This window comes from Lathamus discolor, chromosome 5 (genome assembly GCF_037157495.1).
Source record: "Lathamus discolor isolate bLatDis1 chromosome 5, bLatDis1.hap1, whole genome shotgun sequence".
In the NCBI taxonomy this organism is placed as follows: Eukaryota; Metazoa; Chordata; class Aves; order Psittaciformes; family Psittacidae; genus Lathamus; species Lathamus discolor.
This window is the reverse complement of record NC_088888.1, coordinates 47,071,056-47,090,791: the sequence shown is the minus strand read 5'-3', so window position 1 is coordinate 47,090,791 and position 19,736 is coordinate 47,071,056. Positions and strand designations below refer to the sequence as shown.

The following is a 19,736-nucleotide window of genomic DNA, read 5'->3' as shown; positions in this document are numbered from 1 at the left end:
TGATCACATCCTGCTTGTCAGTGTCCCTCAGAGGCTTGAACTGCGGAAGCTGCTCTGATTCCTGCCCTGAACTTCTTGTGCAGGGACACTGGTGGTTCTGCCAGGAAGCTGGGGTGGCAGGAGGCAATGTCCATGTGTGCCAGGGCTGTGCTCATGCCTGAAATCACAACCAAGTTTGACGCCAGCTCCTTAAAAATTCCTGCTGTGGCGGTCAGCACGTGGCAGTATTGAGGTCTGATGGGAAACTTGTTCCCACAGCTGGGTAGAGCCAGGTCAGGTCCCGCCTGGGGCTTCCTACAGCAGGGGCTGGTCATCCATGCTAAACCTGCCAGTCTTGCCCACCAAAGTCCAAGCACGGTTTGAACCAGAAGCTGAAGATGATTCATAGTGAACTGTGTGAGGTGTGCTGGACAGAGAGGCAGCTATCTTTAACATAGCAATCTTTTAATAAATTTTACTGCTGAGTATTTTCTTGCTGCTTGTCTCAAACGAACAAGTGAACTTGTCTAAGTAGGCAGCATAGACACAGCATCAAACCTGTTCTCCACTGTATAAACCAGAAAATCAGTATTTTTTTTAATGGCAGTTGTTATTTGTAGGTAACTGAATAAAATTAAGATTCGATTAAAGCCCCCAGTTGTACATAGAAAACAGTGAGTAATGCACAGCTTTTGTGGGTTTTTTTAATGAATAGGATTTTAATTCAAAATATCTGAGAATAACCTTGCAATTAATTGCATATCTTATAATGATGGTGCCTGGGAACAAAAAAGGTTTATGAATTTCTTTCATAAAATTGTTATTGTAAGCGAGGAATTTAAATCTGCTGATATAGTTTCTTTACTGTTATGCAGGCATCAGTTATTTATGTGTTTGAGTGGCAGCAGTACATATATTAAACCAAATGGCCACGCAGTACTGTGGTTACATACATTGTTATTTTACCTGTCTGGAAATTACCTGATTTGTTGAACACCTCTGCTGGCAAAGAATAGCCTGGCCATATGAGAAACACCTTTTAAGCTGTGTTAAAAATCATCATGTATTATTTGGATCTGGTTCTAAATCAGTCATTTACTTTGTTCTCACAGGAGACTTAGCCAGAGGCCTACAACTGAAGAGCTTGAGCAAAGGAATATCCTGAAGCGTAAGTATTTTATTCAAGTTTCATCTAGTATTTACTTAAAAAGTGAGCATATGTTGGATTCATATGGAAGCCTGTCTTTGTTGCTCCAGTGTCAGATCCATAACTGGAGAGAAATTATGTTCTAGAAAATAATGTGTCAATACTAGATTTATATACTAACCTGTAACGGTAGCTGTGAAAACTGTATACTCAGTATGCCAAATTTTGCTTCTCACAATCCCGCTTCTTGAAGCTGCTCCAAACACCAGGAATGACTTAAATACCCTTTAGAAGTAGTTCTAGGCTGGTTAAACTTCTGCCTACTTTTTATGAGGAGGAGTAGGGAATACCTGTAGGAGGTGGGAGGTGGGAAATAAGGGCAGAGGTTGGAAGGAGGAGCAGAAGAAGGAAAGGGGAAGTGTTCAGGGGAAACTGAATAGGTATATGACAACTACATCAGCATGCTAACCTTCATACCCACTTCTGATATAGATGTCTTCTGTGCTGAAAACTGCATGAGACATTCTCACTGAATCTTAACGGTCTTTTCCAACCTGGTTGATTCTGTGATTCTATAATATCTTCCTGTTGATTAAATAGTTCCATAATATCTCTGGTGAAGAACTGAATAATTCAAATAGTCGGGGGCAGAGGAGTGAAGTTGCGATGGATGTTTACCCCATATACTTATTCTCCATTTACTTATGTTGGTTTTGTTCTTAGGCTGACAGACATTTCAGAACAGGAGGGGTTTTTTTTGTCTTCCTTTATGAATCTTTCCATAATACGGATGTTACCTGAACAACATACTGTAACACTTGCTGTGCCCAGCTCCATCTAGCCTTGTGTTCGTTCTGCAAGGATAGCCTAGCACTTAATGCCTAAGTAGAAGAAATCAATGAAGAAAATACACATGCAAGTCTTTCACACATAGCAAGAAATCAAAAACCTCTTCTATTCTTAAGGTATAAGAACTTCCCACACTTGATGAAAGAGCAGGTATAATGCTGTTATTTCCAACAACTGTTCAGAAAAGTTGGGAGTTCATCTCTGCAACCCTGGTGCACAGCATGCTAATGGAAGGAAAGAAAATGGGCTGTTAACCTGACAAGATCCATGGACTGATCACTCTGTCACCTGCTTAGGCCAGCAAATCAAAGAGACATAGCAGTTATTGGCTTTTAGACAGCCATCCATGCTAATAAAATCCTAATGCTGTTGTCCAAGCTCTCAAAAGCCAAATAGTGCCACATCTTACTGAAGAGGGAAGCTACAGCTCATGCATTGTGATGCACAGGAGCGGGGTCAGGGGACTCCTGTCCAGCACATAATGTGAATAGACAGTCTAAGACTATAATTTCTGAACCTATATATTGCATAGATAAATGAAGATAAAATATAAACCTTTTTTTTATATATCCATTTGTGCTGGATTGTGTGAAAAAAGTAATTCCAAAACATATTTGGTGGGCCAGGATATGGCCACTGAGCTGGAAGCACCAGCTGGGCTTCCTTACTGCCCTCTCTATTTCGCTCATCTCAGGATAACTGATCTAGCAGTGAACCTGTGATGTATTTAATATCCCTTTTGCTACTGTTTATTGCATCCATTGCTTTTGCAATAAGTAGCTTAAGACTTGAAAGCAGTTAATGGATATCTGCTCCTGTTTCAGCTTGTTTACTTTAAGTTTTTGGCAGCATACCAGGCTTTGCACTCAATGCCTCCCACTGTCCTCCCCTGCTGCTGCCAGGGGGCTGTCTTAAAGAGGCAAGGGAGAGCAAAAAATAAAGGTTATAAATCACAAGCAGTCACAGAGTCATTGGCAAGCACGTAGAGAATCCAGAACTGCCTTTTGTTCATCACCGAGATATAAAATATTCTGAGTTGATAGTGATCTGTAAAAGCAAAGGAAACTAAAGCAAGCCTGGGTTTGTGGCGAGTCTGACTCAGAGCCCCTTAAGGGTGCAAGTTCCCTCTCAGCTCCAGGGCAGTTGTATTACTTATCAGAATTATTACATTCCCTTCCTGTGGATCATTTGAAAATGTTTACATCTCTTAAATGTCTTTGTTGCAGGCAGCTTTGGTGAACAAGTTGGAATTTCTTTCATAAAGCTTCCTTCCTCCTATTTTTAAGCAGTGGATGGGGAGAAGGGGTTATATTATTGCGCGTATGTAAACTGCAGCTAAGGGAAAGTAATATTTGAAAGTAGTATTTGGAGTAATATTTATCAGACTTTAAGATGACATTAAATGGTAAAGGTGCAAAGGTTTACTTCACGATTAAGTCCAACCCAAATCTTTTAAGACGTTCAGACGTCAGTATTTCTTTCTTTTTCTGTGTTTCCAGATAGTGAGAAAATCTATCTTGAAAGAGGTTTTGTTTAGACAATGTTTCCAGATAAACCAGTTACTGAAAATCCTGTGACCGAGTACGATCATAGGACGTGCAGGCAGATTTCTATAAAAACAATTTGGATGAAACTACTCAGACTTCTGAGTCTTCCCACACTAAAACAAAGTTCCAATAACTCAGGAGTGAACTTGAGGGAATAGATAAAGCCCTGCGTTTTTAATAAAGACAAGTTTCTTGTGTACTGGCTTTGAGCCAGTAGTATTTATAGTGTTCCATTATGGCAAAGAACCTTTTTATTCTTCCAGGCATTTTGGATTGAGATAACCATATTTTTTCCTGTATTTGTAAGGGACAGTGAGCTTCTTGTGCTGTGCACCTGCATGCCTGCTAGTACTGGCTTTGTAGAAAACGGGGGCTAGCTCATTAAGGAATATTAATGATTATCATTGCTTGTAAAATGAGGAAAGAGAAACCACTTTGTGTGTTCCAGACCGCTGCAAGAGGCAAGCACTTTGTTTGTCTTTTTCTCTTTCCCTGCAAGCCCACAGAGAAGTCTAAACATAGCTAATCCCATAGGAACACAGTGGAAAGTTCGGTTTTACGCTGCGGGAGTACTTTGTGGTCAAGAATGGAGCAGTCCTCAGGCAGAACAATTCTCTCTTCTCTTTTCCCCTTCTGCTACAAAACAAATATCCCACAGAACAGGTGGTGGCCAGATTCAATATGACAAAAATTTCAGGAGCACTAATGTATAGATGTCAGGGAAGCTGCTTGTTTGGCTTGCTAAGTGATGCTAAACAGAATTGCTTCAGTTAGGAGTTCAATCCCAGTTTGACCTCCTAGGAGCTGCAGGCAGGGAAGGAGGAAAACCATAGTTTTGCTGGGATCTAACTGCGGACGCCTGCAAGCAAGGACGCTTGCTGTGCTGGTCTTTTGCCAGTACGGCAGCAGCAGGACATCTGAGGAGGGGACTTGCAGCTGGGAACATTGTGTTTATATTTTCTTACCCTGTATCGCACAGATTAGGTCTGTTTTAAGGTGGAAAGCAGCCAGAATGTGTTCCTATGCATTAATGTGTTCCTGTTTGGGCAAGTGAGTCAGTTTGTACCTGCAGCCAAACCTTGGCCCTCTGGCTGGAATTTTCCACAGCACCTGAAGGAAGCAGGAGCTCTAGACCCATTCTTTTTAGCACCACACATCTTCTTAACTCACTATGGTAACTTTCAAAACTTTTATCTTAAGAGAAGAAAAATACACTATAGCTTTTACTGTTGATAGGAATTTATATCCTATGAACAATGTTTTCGTAGCACCAAGCTTAAAGCAGCAACACTGCCCAGCAGGCTGGAGATGGGAAGGAGGTGCTTCAGTATGAGCCAGTGCCACAGATGGAGGGCCACTTGCTGACCAGCAGATTCATTATATTAGCAGCAGCCACCAGACTTCAGTCTTTTTCCTTCCACTCTTGAGTTTATTCCTAGAAGTGAAGCAACTTGGCTGTGTAGTGTTCTTCCTGCTTCCTGACCTCTCATACAAAAGACTGTTCCCCACGTTTGATTGCCTCCTGCTTTACCTGGGAGTGAAGGAAGCTCTTGGTGCTCCCTGTTGGAGTTGCCCTCCAAAAGGTGGGCTTCCAGCTCTCCTTGACAGTCTTCTCCAGGACCTGCCTGGACCCTCTGCCCAGCAGCTAAGATGATGGCCTTGCTCATCACCCATTTCTAGGTGGTTTCTTGTGTCCAGCCATCCTTTCATGCAGTCATCTGCTACCCCCTGTGAGGTAGCTTTACAGCTTGAGATAGGCAGCTAACCTTCAACCTTCTTAAATGTCCACATCAACTTTTTTGGGTTATTTTATCCTCCCCCAACAATTTCAGGTGGCTGTGCTGTTGGTAGTTTTTCCTTAAGGTATGAATTAAGCAGTGCGAGCCACTGTTTCTTACGCTGAGTGTCTTATTACTGTATCTTAGGAGACACGGTGGTTTAGACAGCAATGAAATGTCAAGATGTGAATAATGCAGAATGTATTTTATGAACTAAATTAAGAAAAGGCAGTACAGTGATGTGTATATCCAGCTGCATTTTTTTCTGCTGTGTCTGCTGCTGGAGAATTTCTGAGGTAGGACCTAAGCTACTCAGTTCATAAGGGGACAGAATTTTTTATGCCAAATGATTCTTAAGTAAATGGGACCCCAGATTAATAGATTTTATTTAATTACCTCAGTTACTATGTCTATTGATTGCAAACACAGTAGGTTTAAACAAAAGCCTACAGATGGTTTACCTGACCTAAAATAGTTAGAGAGCTTTTGATTTTGTTAGGCAAAGTTGCTATAAAAAGAGTTCACATTTAAAGCTATAAGTCCTTAAATACACCCAACTTTTTTATTGATAGATATATTAATTAAAAAGAGATTAAAATGTAGATTAATCTTTAACTCTCCATTCTTCATTTTCTGTCAGTTTACAGCTCCTGTATGGAAACAGACCATCCTTATCTTCACCATTTATGAGAAAAGCTATTAATAAACCATAAACTACATCCACATTTCAGTATCTCAGTAAAATCGCCATCAGCATGAAATCCAACCCAATCCTGGCAGCAAGCCTGCGCAATTGCATCTTGCTGTTGGAAACCTGGGGATAGTGTTGGACCCTCCTGACAGAGCAGGTCTTTCAGCTGCCATCACCTTTTTCCTGCTGCAACTTTCTTCTTTTTCTTTTTTTGTCATTTGTTTCTCTTCCCCCTTCCTTTGCATTCTTCCTGCATAAGAGCCTTTGAGTTAGCAAAGGAAATCTTCAAATACCACGAGGTGTCCTGTCGTAGTGTTGCTTCCAGTGTATCAGTCATGATACAGAAACTACTCTGTGGCCAGGTTGTCCATACTAACACAATAGGCTTGCCATAGCAGACAGGGCAAATAGGACTACGGGATTTAAAACCGCCTTTTCATCTATACAACAGACAAATTAATTCCTTCACATCCTATAATGCGGAATCCATAACCCCCAACCATGAATAAGACAGGATCAGAATTTTACAGGTATCTCTAGATGGGATATTTCAGCCACAACAAAGTTAACATTGCATATAACCCTCAGAGGTGGGCTGAAAGGGCAAATAATATTCTTCAAAATGTACATTAAAAATGCTGAGTCCATATGAGCATGCCTTTGTAAGTGTGCTTTTCACTCAAGACATCAAGTTGGGTTAGCACAGAAATCTGTTGAAAGCATATTTCAGTCTCATGCCCAAATACACTAAAAAATGCATATATCATTTCCTGCTGTACTTGTTCGTTTGGTCTAGCTAGTGGCCCTTAACCAAGAGGGCTTGAGTGCTGAATCATACCCCAGCATTATAAAACCAAAAGAAAAACATTAAAGTAACAAAACCAATTTGCACTAACAAACGATGGTGAAACAAATTGTCACTGACTCGTTGCATCCTGTAGCAGTAGAGGACACTCAGCTGATTCGGCTACTCAGAACAAACTTTTTTTCTTGAGCCTTATGAGTAATTAGACTCTAAAGTCAGTAGGAGGCATGCCGGAAGTAAAAGTGATTTTAATGTTAGGACAAGTAATTGAAACATTAGGCAGCTCTTTCAGGGTACTGCTTTGCTGTTACGTAGAAAATGACAGACGCCTCCTCTGCTGTGTTCCTGACCCACAGTGGTGACTTGAGATGTCTAAAGAATCAGGGGAAATGAGGATAGGGAAAAGAAATGAGAGCACATAAAACCTAAAAAGCAGACAATGAAGGCAGGATCACCCAGAAATATGAGGAAACATGGGCCAGGATTTAAGTCATGAAGCTTTCAACCAAGAAAAACACAGCATGCGCAGTTCTAATACTTAAATATTCACTCCTTCTTATCTCTTCTGAAAACAGAGAAAAATGAAGAAGAGGAGCAGGAAGCCAAAAGAGAAATAAAACGTAAACTCAGTAGAAAGGTGATGATGTGTTTTTTGTATTGTATATTTGTGTACAATTATTCTAAGAATCGATGTATATACATTACTGCAAATGTCCATCAGTTCATGCCTCCAGTCTAGAAATCTGTTTAAAAAGCAGTACAAGCCCAGTCCACCTTGGGGGAAACTCCATCCTGGCCAGTTTCCCATAACTGCTGGAAAAGCATATGGAGTCTGGCCATGCTTAATATTTGTCTGTGTAAGCAGAGGAGAGAAATTACACATATTTGCTCGGTGAGCATGACCACTGCTGTCATGTTAGAGGCCAGGTGTACCTGTAGGTCCACTCTTCCCTCAAGCAGCAGAGAAGGCAGCAAAGCAATGTGTGCCCTAAGAAATTCCTTCACCATTCTTCTAACTGCCTTGGCCACTGCAGGTGGGATTGCACTCTCTGTCCTGGAAATAAAGCAGTTAGGGATGGATCTGCCGCCCTGACTTCAGGAGTTTGTTCTGGGACAGGATGGGGGAGTTTTCATACGTATTCCTAGTCTGCTCTTCTCTGCAAAAATACAGTTTCTTTAATATGATCATCCTTAGTTAATTAAAGTCAATACTGTTTTGAGGTAACTGAAACAATTGGGCATCATAAATGACCCCTGATATTCAAACCCAATTTTTTTAGTTAGGCAGGCACCCCCAAATCCTGCTTATTTTCAGTATTATAGTTGAACATGGCAGACTGTGTAATCATTAATGCAAACGGACTGTTGCCTATTGGGGTAAATGGTGTGACAGTTGCCAAGTCACAGTTAATATTCCAGGGATAACTGTCATGATTCTTTGTGACCTGCCCAACAAAGACTATTTTTATAGTAGAAGAAATTAGGTTGTGCTGCTTCCCCATTCCCATGCAGCGCTCCCAGGGTGGTGCCTTTTTATAGCTACCTGAAAGTGACCCTATTTAGAAATACCACTAAAATTCTCTTGAGATTACATCATACCCTCTTCTTTTGTTTTATTTCATCTTATTAAAAGTACTATTTTCTGCCTTCCACTTACAGCTCAGCCTGAGGCCTACAGTGGCTGAACTTCAAGCAAGAAGAATCCTTCGATTTAATGAGTATGTGGAGGTCACGGATTCTCCAGATTATGACCGTCGTGCTGACAAGCCTTGGGCTAGGTTAACTCCTGCAGACAAGGCAAGGGACAAACTCTTAGACTATAAGAAAACTCTTGCATGTCACTTCTGGGGGGCTTTCCTGTGGTTTACATCCTCTCAGATGCTCAGATGCATCATGAATGACATCTGATAGAAGCAGTGAGATTATCATGGTACTACCATGCATCTATTGCTTGCACCTAAGAAAACCCACTCAGGTGCTTATTGAGAGCATATTTACCAACTCCATTATGGCAGTTCAGGCCAGTATTTCCTTTATTTTTAAAGGCTTGCTAAGCCAGGTACACACTGTTAGCAAAGATGGCCACTACCCATGGGATTCAAGCAAGGTTTCTGCAGGCAGAAGCCTGTTTCACTACCACTGAGAGTTATTTGTGCAACTCATTGAAGTGAAAAAAGGGAGAAGCTGCTCCATCCTTCTAAGAGTTCTTGGCCACAACTAGAAGTGTGGGAATTGACCAGGTGCATGCAGCATACCTTGGGAAATCTGCCTCCAACATGTTGCAGTTAATAGTTCCTCTGCCTAACTACAAAGGATGAGACAAATGATTCTGTGATTCTCTTTTAAAAAACAGATCAATCAAAGAGTATCATAAAATACTCTTCCATTTCCCTCCTATACCACTTCATAGAAGGAAAGGTGTAGGATAGATGTATCAAAAAATGCTGGCCCTTTTAGCATGGGGTCTGAACCAGCTTTTACAGAAATCATAAGAGATGTGCTTGGCATGAGAACTAATAAGTGCAAGAACCCACTGTCTTTTAGCTATGCACTGTGAAGCACTGATTTTATTTCGGCTTGTATTTTAGTATTAATGCCAGCTCATCTGACAGTCAAAGGAGAATCTCATATGAAGTCAAGGTGGAGACCTTAAAAATGTATCCAGAAGTGTTTGTAGATGCAGGCTCTAGGAGATGCTGAGCACTCTCAAGTCCTTGTGATATCTCTGTGGGAGGTTGGAGCACTCAGGTTTACCTAGGTTTAACCAGGGTAAACTGCACTAGAAGGAACAGTGGTGTTTCCTGCCTACTTCAGGGTAGGAGCTTTTAATCTTAATTCATTTTGTAATGAACAGGTGCCCAAGGCTGGTTCTGTGAGCTCCATGTTTGTTGGCCTGAGCAGAAATGCAGACCTTGGGTTGCATGGAAAGTCCCTTGCCCTTTTTCCCAGAGAAGCCATTTTTCTAATTCCAGTGGGAGCAGAAAACTGTACTGTAACTATGTTAGGGAGCTGGAGCTCTGGTGTCTTTGCTGCTCGCTTGGTGCTCAGAAATAGCTGTTTCTTTCCTAGCTATTACAGCAGTCTCATGTAAGCATCCTATTGTGGCTAAACAGAACCATCCCCTCCTTAAAATGAAGTTTCTCATTTATGAGACTGCAGTCTGGTGATGCTGTAATTTTATCATGCTGCTTGCCTGTTCTGCGCTGAAAGGCATGCACACCAGATGAGATTTCTTTAGAGATTAATGAAACGATACTGCTTTTATTTAAAATGGTGAAAGAAAAGAGAGAGTAAAGATAAACTGTTGTTTCATTCCACAGTGAACATAAGAAAACTTATGGCATAGAAACAGAAGCCTTTGTAGTATATATTAGAATATTTCAGAAATTATGTTCAACACTTGATGAAGTAAGCTGCTTATCACTTCATTAACATAAAAAACAAGGCATTTATAAAGTGTGCTGGATTTCTGCTTCTTTAGAATCTGCCACCTGAAAATGCAAGCCTGAAATGTCCAAATATTTCACATCATTTTGCATAAGACTAATCAAGACAAGTGACTAATTTCACTTAAAGAAATGCTACTCAACTTGCATTCCTGAAGTCCTTTCTTCAGCAGGGAGATAGGAGGCCCCTGCTGTGTGTACAGTGCCTGTGCAGGCAGCGAGACTCACCAGCTCCTCAGGGGCTGTGCTTAGATGCCATCTGGCTGCATAGTCAGTGGCTGGTTGTCCAGGTAATCCAGTCCTGTGCCCATTTTTGTCTGTAGCAAGTGCCACATTTCAGCAGGAGGCTGATTCACCCATTGCAGTAGATTTGGCGCTTCTTTGTTGGGACTGAGTTTCTTTGTAGTGTATTACTGCTCCATGTAACTGTACTTGAAAAAAGTCATTCATGTTGAGGATCAGAAATATGTTGGTTACAGTAAGGGGGACAGGAAAATGAGAACTGGAAGGGAACCTGCAAGACTAGGGGCAGGTTCCTTTTAGAAGCTTTACTTTCCTTAAGATTCATATTTCTTATGGTTGCATGTATCATTATTGCTTATTAGGCAGCCATACGGAAAGAACTGAATGAATTTAAAAGCACAGAAATGGAAGTACATGAGGAAAGTCGGCAATTTACCAGGTAGGTAAATCCCTCTTCTTGCATAAACTGGGGCGATGACAGTGACCCTCTGCCTTTCTGCAAGTCCTTTGCAGTTGTCTCATGACTTGTGTAGATTTCTACCATAAGTCCCTTTGAATCCCATCTGAATCCCACCACAGATTCTGTTGGGGTTCCCGTTGTTGCTGGTGCCATCTCACAACCTAAACTGATACAGCAGTGAAGGTGACTGCAGCGGATCAGTTGCTTCATTGAAAAAGATCTCTTGGGACATCTAAAAAACAATCCTTTGAGAGGACTCAGCATTTCTTGCTGATGAAGTTAACAGTCCTCAAGCATGAAGTAAGGGCTGTTCTTCTCTGGTAGTACTCCCTTGCTCATGAAAGTGAAAGAGTGTCACAAGCAAAATTCACAGTGGGAGATGCGTTTGGTGATTTCTGCCATCACGTAGTCCATTGCTTTATTTCCTAACTTCACTGGGTTTTTTCTCACCAAACACGATTATATTTGTTTTTAATACTACTGTAAAGTCACTGAAGTGTAGGTATAACACAAGAAAATTAATTTTCAAAAAATCAAACCAGTTTCACAAACAGCAACCCCAAGCCAGGAGATGAACTGGGAGGCATGGTTTCAATCTAGTGTTGTATTCTGACCATTAGGAAATGTCTTCTTCAAATATGGGTATGTATATTTTCATTTGGCTTCTGATGTCTTTTTCTCTTCAGCCAGTAGGCAGTATATCTTCTTTAGAATATATAAAAATGTCACTTTAAAAAAATGGTCATCCTGAGGGAGAGAAGGGAAATGAGCAGGAGCAGAAACCTGGCCGTGCGCTGAGAGAGATGGAGTGTGACCTCCTGCTTATGTTGTTACGTTTTTTGAGTTGCATTGCAACACAGAAGCGTAAGTACAGAGAGGCAGGAGTCATACAAAAAGAACTGGGTATTTTTTCAAGAGAATTGAAAACAGTTGAGACTGGTTACAATTGGATTCTTAAAGGTGAACCAAAAATCTCAGGGGTCCAGTGGGGGGAAAAACCAATTAAGAAGTTAATGATTTGTTTTGAGGAGGGTCTTGGAAAATGGAATAAAAAATAGCCAAATTGTGATAAATACAGGTAATGATTCTATAGGGTTCTGGAAGAATTTTGACCTGGGGGAAATCGGGCTCTCTCTCCACCCTCCTTTTTTCTTGGATTTTCAGTGGTGGTGTTGTGAAGCCACTGCACAGAAGTCAGCAGAATAGCACTAGAAAAGTCAATTAAGAGCAGAATTAGATGCAGATGTTTCAACTCAATTGCAGTTTTGAAAATAAAAAGAGATTCCATTTCCTCTGGGACCTCTCATTAAAAATTAACGTAGTTCACCACTGCATTTGCATTGATACAACAAAACTGATTTGTTTTAAGAAACCCATAGACAAAAGCTTCCAGCTAGAGAATGAATTGTCCAACTTTTAATTTTTTTCAAGGAGATCACTGAGAGAATACAAACCAAAAGGCACTTGTGCTGGCAGCTGGTTAACTGGCTGGTTAACAAACGCTCATTTGTGTAGTTTTGTGATAGAGTGAGACAACAAGGAAGCTACATATTAAACAAAAATAGCTTATAGCATATAGATTCTTATTACATATTCAGTGCAAGGTGTTTTAATATTATAGTCAGTATTTACAATATCTTTGTATTGTTAAAATTTGATACTAAGCTTGGGAAAGCAAAAGCCCTGTTTTTCATTGTTCATCACTTACTGTAATGACTGTCAGTCGAACTGTTTTTCTACTCCTAGTATTTTAGACTAATTCCTTCTGTTATTTCATAACAGAATCCAAGAAACTGAGTTCCTAAAAATAGAGAAATAAATAAACATTTGGGAAGAGGATATTAGCAGATCTTTGTAAAGTGCTTCTAATGGAAATGCTATATATAGTCCAATATATCATTGTTCTACACAAATCCAAAAACCTGGTGTCCTTTTTGCAATGCTCTGTGCCCTCACTCAGCAGATGAGCTGCATCTCTGTGAATGTCAGCTCTTGTGTACACCTCCTTTATTTGAGAACGACATCCCTGTATTGTACTGTGCCACATTATGGGGGGAATGTGTGGCTTGTTTGCCTTTCTCTTCTCTGGAACTGAAGAGAAAATGTGTCAAACAAAAACTTAAGTAAATCTACTGTATTAGGTGCATCATTACCTATGCTTTTTTAAAGCTGCTGCATCTCTTACAACTTCATGGACAGATAGATTTTTTTTTTAAGCCTTTTAAACAGGCATTTAGAAATCTGGTGATAGACGTGTTGAGCATGTGATATTGGTGCCCTTCTTACCTTTTTGCCCGGATTCATGACATTTATGCTGAGTTAGAGTTTCAATTACTGTAGGTTGCTAACTTATTACAGAAAAGGTTGGTAACACCCTTTGGAGCAACCCACCTCTCTATCCATCATACAGACAATCTGGAGTGATGTACACGGCCTACCTAAAAGTATAAAAACCAGTGCGGTGTCTTTGGGCCTTCTTGTGTCACAGTTGGCTGCTGTTAATAGGACGAAAGCATCTGCAGTGCTGAAAAATTTGCTGCTTGCTTGAAAAAATCAATCCAGAATTTTTTTAGCTTCATTTTGCAGAAGGATTAAAACCAAGAAATTTAAGCTTTGTGGCTTAAATTTACCAACCAAATAATTGGTGCAATTGCAGCTAAATCTGTACTGGCAAACAAAACAGCCAGGAAGCTGTTCTCTTGTGCTGAGGCCAGCAGGCTTGGCAGAGCTTAAATTCATACAGTTAACCTCTTCCCTCCACCCCAAAACAAGGCAATGTCCCTCTATACACTGTCTGCTAATATCATCCATGCCCAAGCAGTATCTGAAGAGTACTGGCTGATGCAAGCAAAACTGTGCCAGGGACCACAGTAACATTGTTAAGGATATGGACAAACAGATGGACATCAATGCTTGAGATACACTGTAGCCCTGCTTGGTTTTCTAGTACAGACAGACAGTGGGGAATAATAGGGCTGACTGATCCCACACAGACCAGGAAAATCAGGAATAATTCTTTTCAGGCAACAGAATAAACAGCTGTCAGAGCAGGGTGAGGATCAGTGTCATTGTCGGTTGAAATAATGTAATTCTAAGTTTCTCGATGATTTATCATTTCAGGTTTCATCGTCCATAACTGTTTGACCACATCCTCTATTTCATGTAACAATTTTCTTTGGGGAAATCATTAAGTCCTGAAGACCTGAGATTGCACTGGAATTTGACCGAGTATGAGTGTGTGCTACAGCTTACCCTGAGGTTAATGAAGGATGTGGCCCTCATCTTTATCAATGGACAAAGGCTTTGTCTACGAGGAGAACCCACATGAAGTGTTTGTCAGTGTTAAGACAGACCATGGTTCTGTGGCTATCTCACACAGATGAGTCAGTGGACTTCTTCATCGGAGCTCCACAAGTCAGGAAGTGCTGAAGACAATCGCTTGAGAGCCTGTCACCAGGAGCTCATCAGACTTCATAGGGTTGTGAATGAGGGTAACTGACTGTGAAAAGGACTGAGAGCATGGGGGAAGAGAGACTTCACTTGTTGGTCCACAGACAAGAGTGGAACAAATGGGACTGCTCGACAATGCACTTGGCCAGTGGGAGAACCTACTTTTTAGGAGAAACTGAGAGTGTGAGCAACTGTGCATGTATTTTTTCTAGTGGCAGCAGCCTGTCTTAGAAAGACAGCAAGCCACCAGTCCTCATGTCATCAGTACTTTAGTGAAGAACTGTAATTTTCTCTGGTGCCAGTAAATGCAGTTGCCAGAAATTAGTCCTAGTATAACACAGCTGTCTTTTTTTAAATCCCAACGAGCATGCTTCAAGAAAATACACCGAACATTCATACAGAACAAGTTATATATTTTTGGGGTTTTAATGTTGACATACTCCTGATACTCAGAAATACGTAAACAGGAGTTGGAGGACAACTAACGTGACACTATGAATGCAACAAAATGCTTCATGTTTAGAAACACTCCTTACTGTCTGTCACTTGCTGTTCAAACCAGAGAGATCATCATCTTTCTCACCCGTGGCAGGCAGTGGAGACAACTTTGCCATCATGCTAGTGTGAATTCAAAATCAGAATTTAAATTAGGCATAAAAGTCTTTACCAGTAGGCTTGAGCAGTGATTACTAATGGGACTTTTTACATTCAAGGACTCTTGCACTGCTTTGAGGAAGATCTCCCAGATGAATAAATATGTCTTCAGCCAGTGGTCCTGTAAAAGTGAATGGAAAATCCTTAGAGTGTCTGCAGCCTGTTTTGTTGAGTGTGAAGAATGCTTCTTAGATTCATGATTTTTTATACTGTCTTGAAATTGTACATGTGAATACAGTACTATTAAAATGAAGTGGTATGGAGTGTGAAAGGCAATACATGGTTTCTCTAAGTTGGCCCAAAGGCCTATTAAAAAGCCTGTGGCATTGTTTACACTAAAAAATTCTCTGTCTTATATTAGCACTTATTTATCCTTTGAATTAATGTACACAACATTTGGGTGGGGGGGGGTTGTCCTGGAATTCACTTATGCATACATTTAATGCAGTATTACAATATATTTCTTATTTATCCTTTCTAATGTGTGTACATATTACAAATTATTTTTGTCTTTTATGTGCCCTTTTAGTTTTTAATAATGAAGTGTAAGTATTTCTTTTTCAGGCAATAAAAGGTCTGTGTAGATGTGATTTTTACCTCAGAACCTGCAGTAGATGCTTGTGGAATGTTTTCAGTTTATAAAATTGAAGATGGTTGCTTTAGATGTCAGCCTAAAGGCAGGAAGGCAAGTTGGTGGCTAAAATTAGATCTCCCCCTTTACTGATATTACAAGACGACCAGGTTTGTATAAATGGGGTGGATTATTTTAGTAAAGAGCACTTCTAGTAACAGGAGAGTACTTTCCAATAGCTGTCACTCTACTATTTTTAGAGATTGACAAACTTTTCTTTTTTAAAAAGCTGGATTTATATGACTCTTAGGATTGCATACATTTTAGTAAAAATCGGGTGATGTTCAGACCCCAAAATATCAATAACCAAATAAAATAACCATCTATGTGCTTGTAGCAAAGAAAAGGAAGCACCACCTTCCCTTTTTTAAAGGAATCGATAAGAGCCATTAGGATTCCATTTGCAGAAAACAGTTTAGTTTCTGTAGGTCCCATAATTTTATAAATATAGAAACACCACTTTGACATCAAGGAAGCAGTGAAATGTATCCTTTGGCACTAAATCATACAGGAATGATCAGGCCACTAGAGTAAGGTTTGTCAGCAATTCTGGTAGAATCCTAATTTTTACTTTTAGGATTTGAAGAGTAAACTTAAAACTTAATAGTAGCACATAAGAAACATTTCTCCTGCTTAAACTTTGTTGTTGTTGTTGCCAAATTTAGAAATGTGTGTCCAAAATCCTATAAAGGTCTATTGTGTTGACTTTGAAGTATAAACCACAGCATTTCACTTCAAACGAAACAAGTGGAGGAATTAAATAGACCTCAGTGTTGCCTTAATCACTTTGAAGCATTTGAAAGCAGCCACGATGCTAAAGGCAGAAGGATAGCTGTTGCACAGGCAGAATAACTTGGACAAATGTAAGGTCAGACTATATAAACTTTACACAGTAGCTACACTGACATGTTACAAAAGGAAACCAAAACTTGCTAAATTCTTAGAATAGAGTGAATGAATTGACTTCACAAGAAGACATTCTTCTATGGTAGGCCTGGAGCATGGATGGAAGGACATGCCACCTTCTCTGTGTTTTAACAGTTAAACCGCAAAGATGAGGATACAACTTCTGGCTCAGACTTCCTCAAGCTGTGTTTTGCCGTAAGACATGAGGATATACATAGGTGAGCTATTACTAAGGCCTTCCCTATCCTCCTTCGGGGTTTGGGTTTTTATTAAAGTATTCCCTACAAGCCATTGCTAGAGGCAGAATACCAGCCTGGATAGAGATGCTGTTTTAGTTTCTAATCTTTAGTTTCTAATGTAATTTCTTATTATTTTGATGGTAAATAATCAGATGCATTCTTTGGCCCACAAGTCAGCAAACTACTTAGCCAAATTTATGTAACTGGACAAAAAGTTGTCTTCATTGGAACTTATGTAAAAACGTAGTATACTTGCAGAATTAGAATGATATCTATTGTGTACTGTACCCACACACAGACATAGAATTGTATATACTATTTTTATATTCTAAGTGTCAACTGTCAGAAAAACAACAGCTGTAGAAAGTAATCCATGCAATAACAAGATTTTGGTATGTTACTATGTGCAGAAAAGCGAGTTTGCTTTACCTTACTGAGCTGCCTAAAGTCGGTTTCTGCTGTATCTCCCGGTCCTCTGTATTCATGATTTTGAATGTCTTCAAGCTGTTACAACAGCCTGTTGGAAATAATGTGTCATGTACCTGTCTGTGGTGCTGCATGTCTGTTAGAAGGGAACATCAGAACAAGTCCTGAGAAACTCCTGAGTAAGTAATCCTTGAGGATAAAAAGATGTAAAAAAGGCAAATTAAAAACTAACAATTTCCATGCAATGCATAGTACAGCCCAGTTGTCTAAAGGGTTCACTGTGTCAATTTTTATCGAGTTGGACAGATCATTTAAACGTCATCCAGAACATATGACAAACCTCACACGCATACCTGTGTTCCACAGTCAGATATGAGCTCAGATGTCTACATCCACACAAAGAGAAAATTACTAGCTTGAAGTCGTGGTGCTGAAATGACCTCATACATGAGATTTTTGTCGGTAGGCTCACACATGACAGCATGTTGCTATGAGTGCGGAAAAGTGGATGCTTACAAATCCTGATTTCTTCCTCACATAATAAATTGAAATGGTTCTAGAATGTCTCTCATCTCTCTCTTCTTTCAGGCAATATAAATCAGTTCTTATAACTGAATTTAGTGGTTTCAAATGAAAAATAATCTATCAGAATTTCTTCCAATTGTAATATATGTGTTGATTCAACAAGTACCAAAAAAAATTATTAAAATGTTAATGATTATTTAAACTAAATATCATTTCAGCTGGTGATTTGGAAAAAGGTAGGACCAGCAGCAGTGTCTCTTCAAAATCATTGAAAGTATTCACAGACATTTGTAGGTCTACAAGAGTATATTTATTTGTTGGGCTTAACATTTGCCTACAGCTGTGCATGTCCCTTGCTGTGGTGGACTTTACTGCCTTCTGATGTGGTGTGGGCCAGGGCAGCACCAGCTACTGCTTTGGCCACATTGGAGAGCTAGTGCTTTGAGAAGCACCACAACCTCAGTGCTGACATGTAAAAACCGTATCAGATTAACACTTTTCTTCTTTTTTCATTGAAAACCAAATGAAAACTGTGAAATGAAGGGAGGAAAATATCTCTGAAATTACAGAAATTTGTCCCCTCCTTCCAGGTGAGATTAGCACATTGTTTCCAGTGGAGATGCTTCAATCCATGTCTGTGATAAGTAATACCACAGTGACATCAGAGAAATTGTTTCAAAGTACTACCACTAACCTGAGTATAAATACAGTCTGAGCCATAATTTTATATCATAAAATGGGAGGAAGATCCAGCCAGCAAGGGCTAAAAGTGTCTTATCTAGTCTGGCGGCCTGGGAATCAGCTGAAACCCCCTCATCAGCTGTAGCTGGCAGTAGGTTGGAGCTAGGGTAGTGGAGAGCCACGCTGTCATCTGGGTACCTGGCAGACTGCATCATTAGGACAGGTCTCTCTGAGCACTGCTGGCATCCTAAGTAGGGACTAGAATATGAGTCAGTATCTTAATGCTGTTAATGCTTTAATGATAAGTAAACCATGCTAAAAGCCTACATTTGCATTAAATTGTTAGGTATGCCAGAACTGTGTCTTTCAATGCTTTCATGTCATCTATTTTTATTCATATCTCTAGGAGTTACAACCTGTGCCACTGCTATAAACTAAAGTAAAGACATACTCAGGGTGAAACACAGAATAACACTTGCTTCCTTCCTGCCTTTAGGAGCTCCACATTTAGTTCCATTATTGTTACTATCTTAATTCTTATTGTAAAATGAATTGCACTCTCGGAGCAATGCTCACTGCTGGGACCTAGCTTTTGATGAACAAAAAGCAATTCTGAAGGTTTGTATTAGGTTGATGTTAAAATATTTTGAGAATCAAATTAAAAGAAAAGTAAATTCCCCAGAATAGCTTAAAGCTTCTATTTAAGACACCTGGAAAAAAAAATTATGAAAGTGTATCTATATAGAGAAAGGGAGAAATTGAATAAAAATAACATATTTCACTGTAATGTTTTGACAGGTTTCTATTTATGAACTTTAATGATTAATAAGATCTTGTTTCACTTTGTCAGTGTTCCCATTTTGTTTCAGGATTTCAATGGAAATAGAGCTCATATGAACTAGATACAGCATTTCACCACTATTTCATTATTTTCTAGAAGCTAAATATTGCATTGGGTAGGAACAAAGAAAGTAATAGTATTCTCTGTATCTCCTTGTTCAATCATTAAATCTTTATATTAAAAATATAAAGTCTTGCAATACTATGTCAAATTTAACCATATTTGAACCTTGTTATAATATAGTAAAATGTTGCTGAACATATTTTCCTTTCACTACTTTGTGTGGTGGTATATTGATTTGTAAACTTGTATAAATTTTGGAATTAAACAAATACTGTGTTTTGGACAATTATTTTAGCTGGTGTGATTTGGAACAGAAAGGTATCAATGGCTTGTTTGAATGGGCATCAAACTGTATGAGCAGGGGTGGGAAGGGTG

The 19,736-nt window shown here is 39.7% G+C and overlaps 1 protein-coding gene across 4 annotated transcripts in view; it reads left to right on the top strand.

Moving 5' to 3' along the window:
• The window catches only part of PHACTR2 (phosphatase and actin regulator 2), a 140,385-nt gene extending 120,755 nt beyond the window's left edge, over positions 1-19,630 (top strand). For all 4 annotated transcript variants that reach the window (XM_065680688.1, XM_065680684.1, XM_065680686.1 and 1 more), the window contains 5 exons: positions 1,092-1,147; positions 7,372-7,433; positions 8,456-8,593; positions 10,848-10,924; positions 14,066-19,630. In XM_065680688.1, coding sequence (XP_065536760.1) covers positions 1,092-1,147; positions 7,372-7,433; positions 8,456-8,593; positions 10,848-10,924; positions 14,066-14,081 — 349 coding nt within the window. In that variant the 3' untranslated portion in view covers positions 14,082-19,630. The remainder of the gene's footprint in view (positions 1-1,091; positions 1,148-7,371; positions 7,434-8,455; positions 8,594-10,847; positions 10,925-14,065) is intronic.
• The last annotated feature ends 106 nt before the right edge of the window (positions 19,631-19,736 follow it).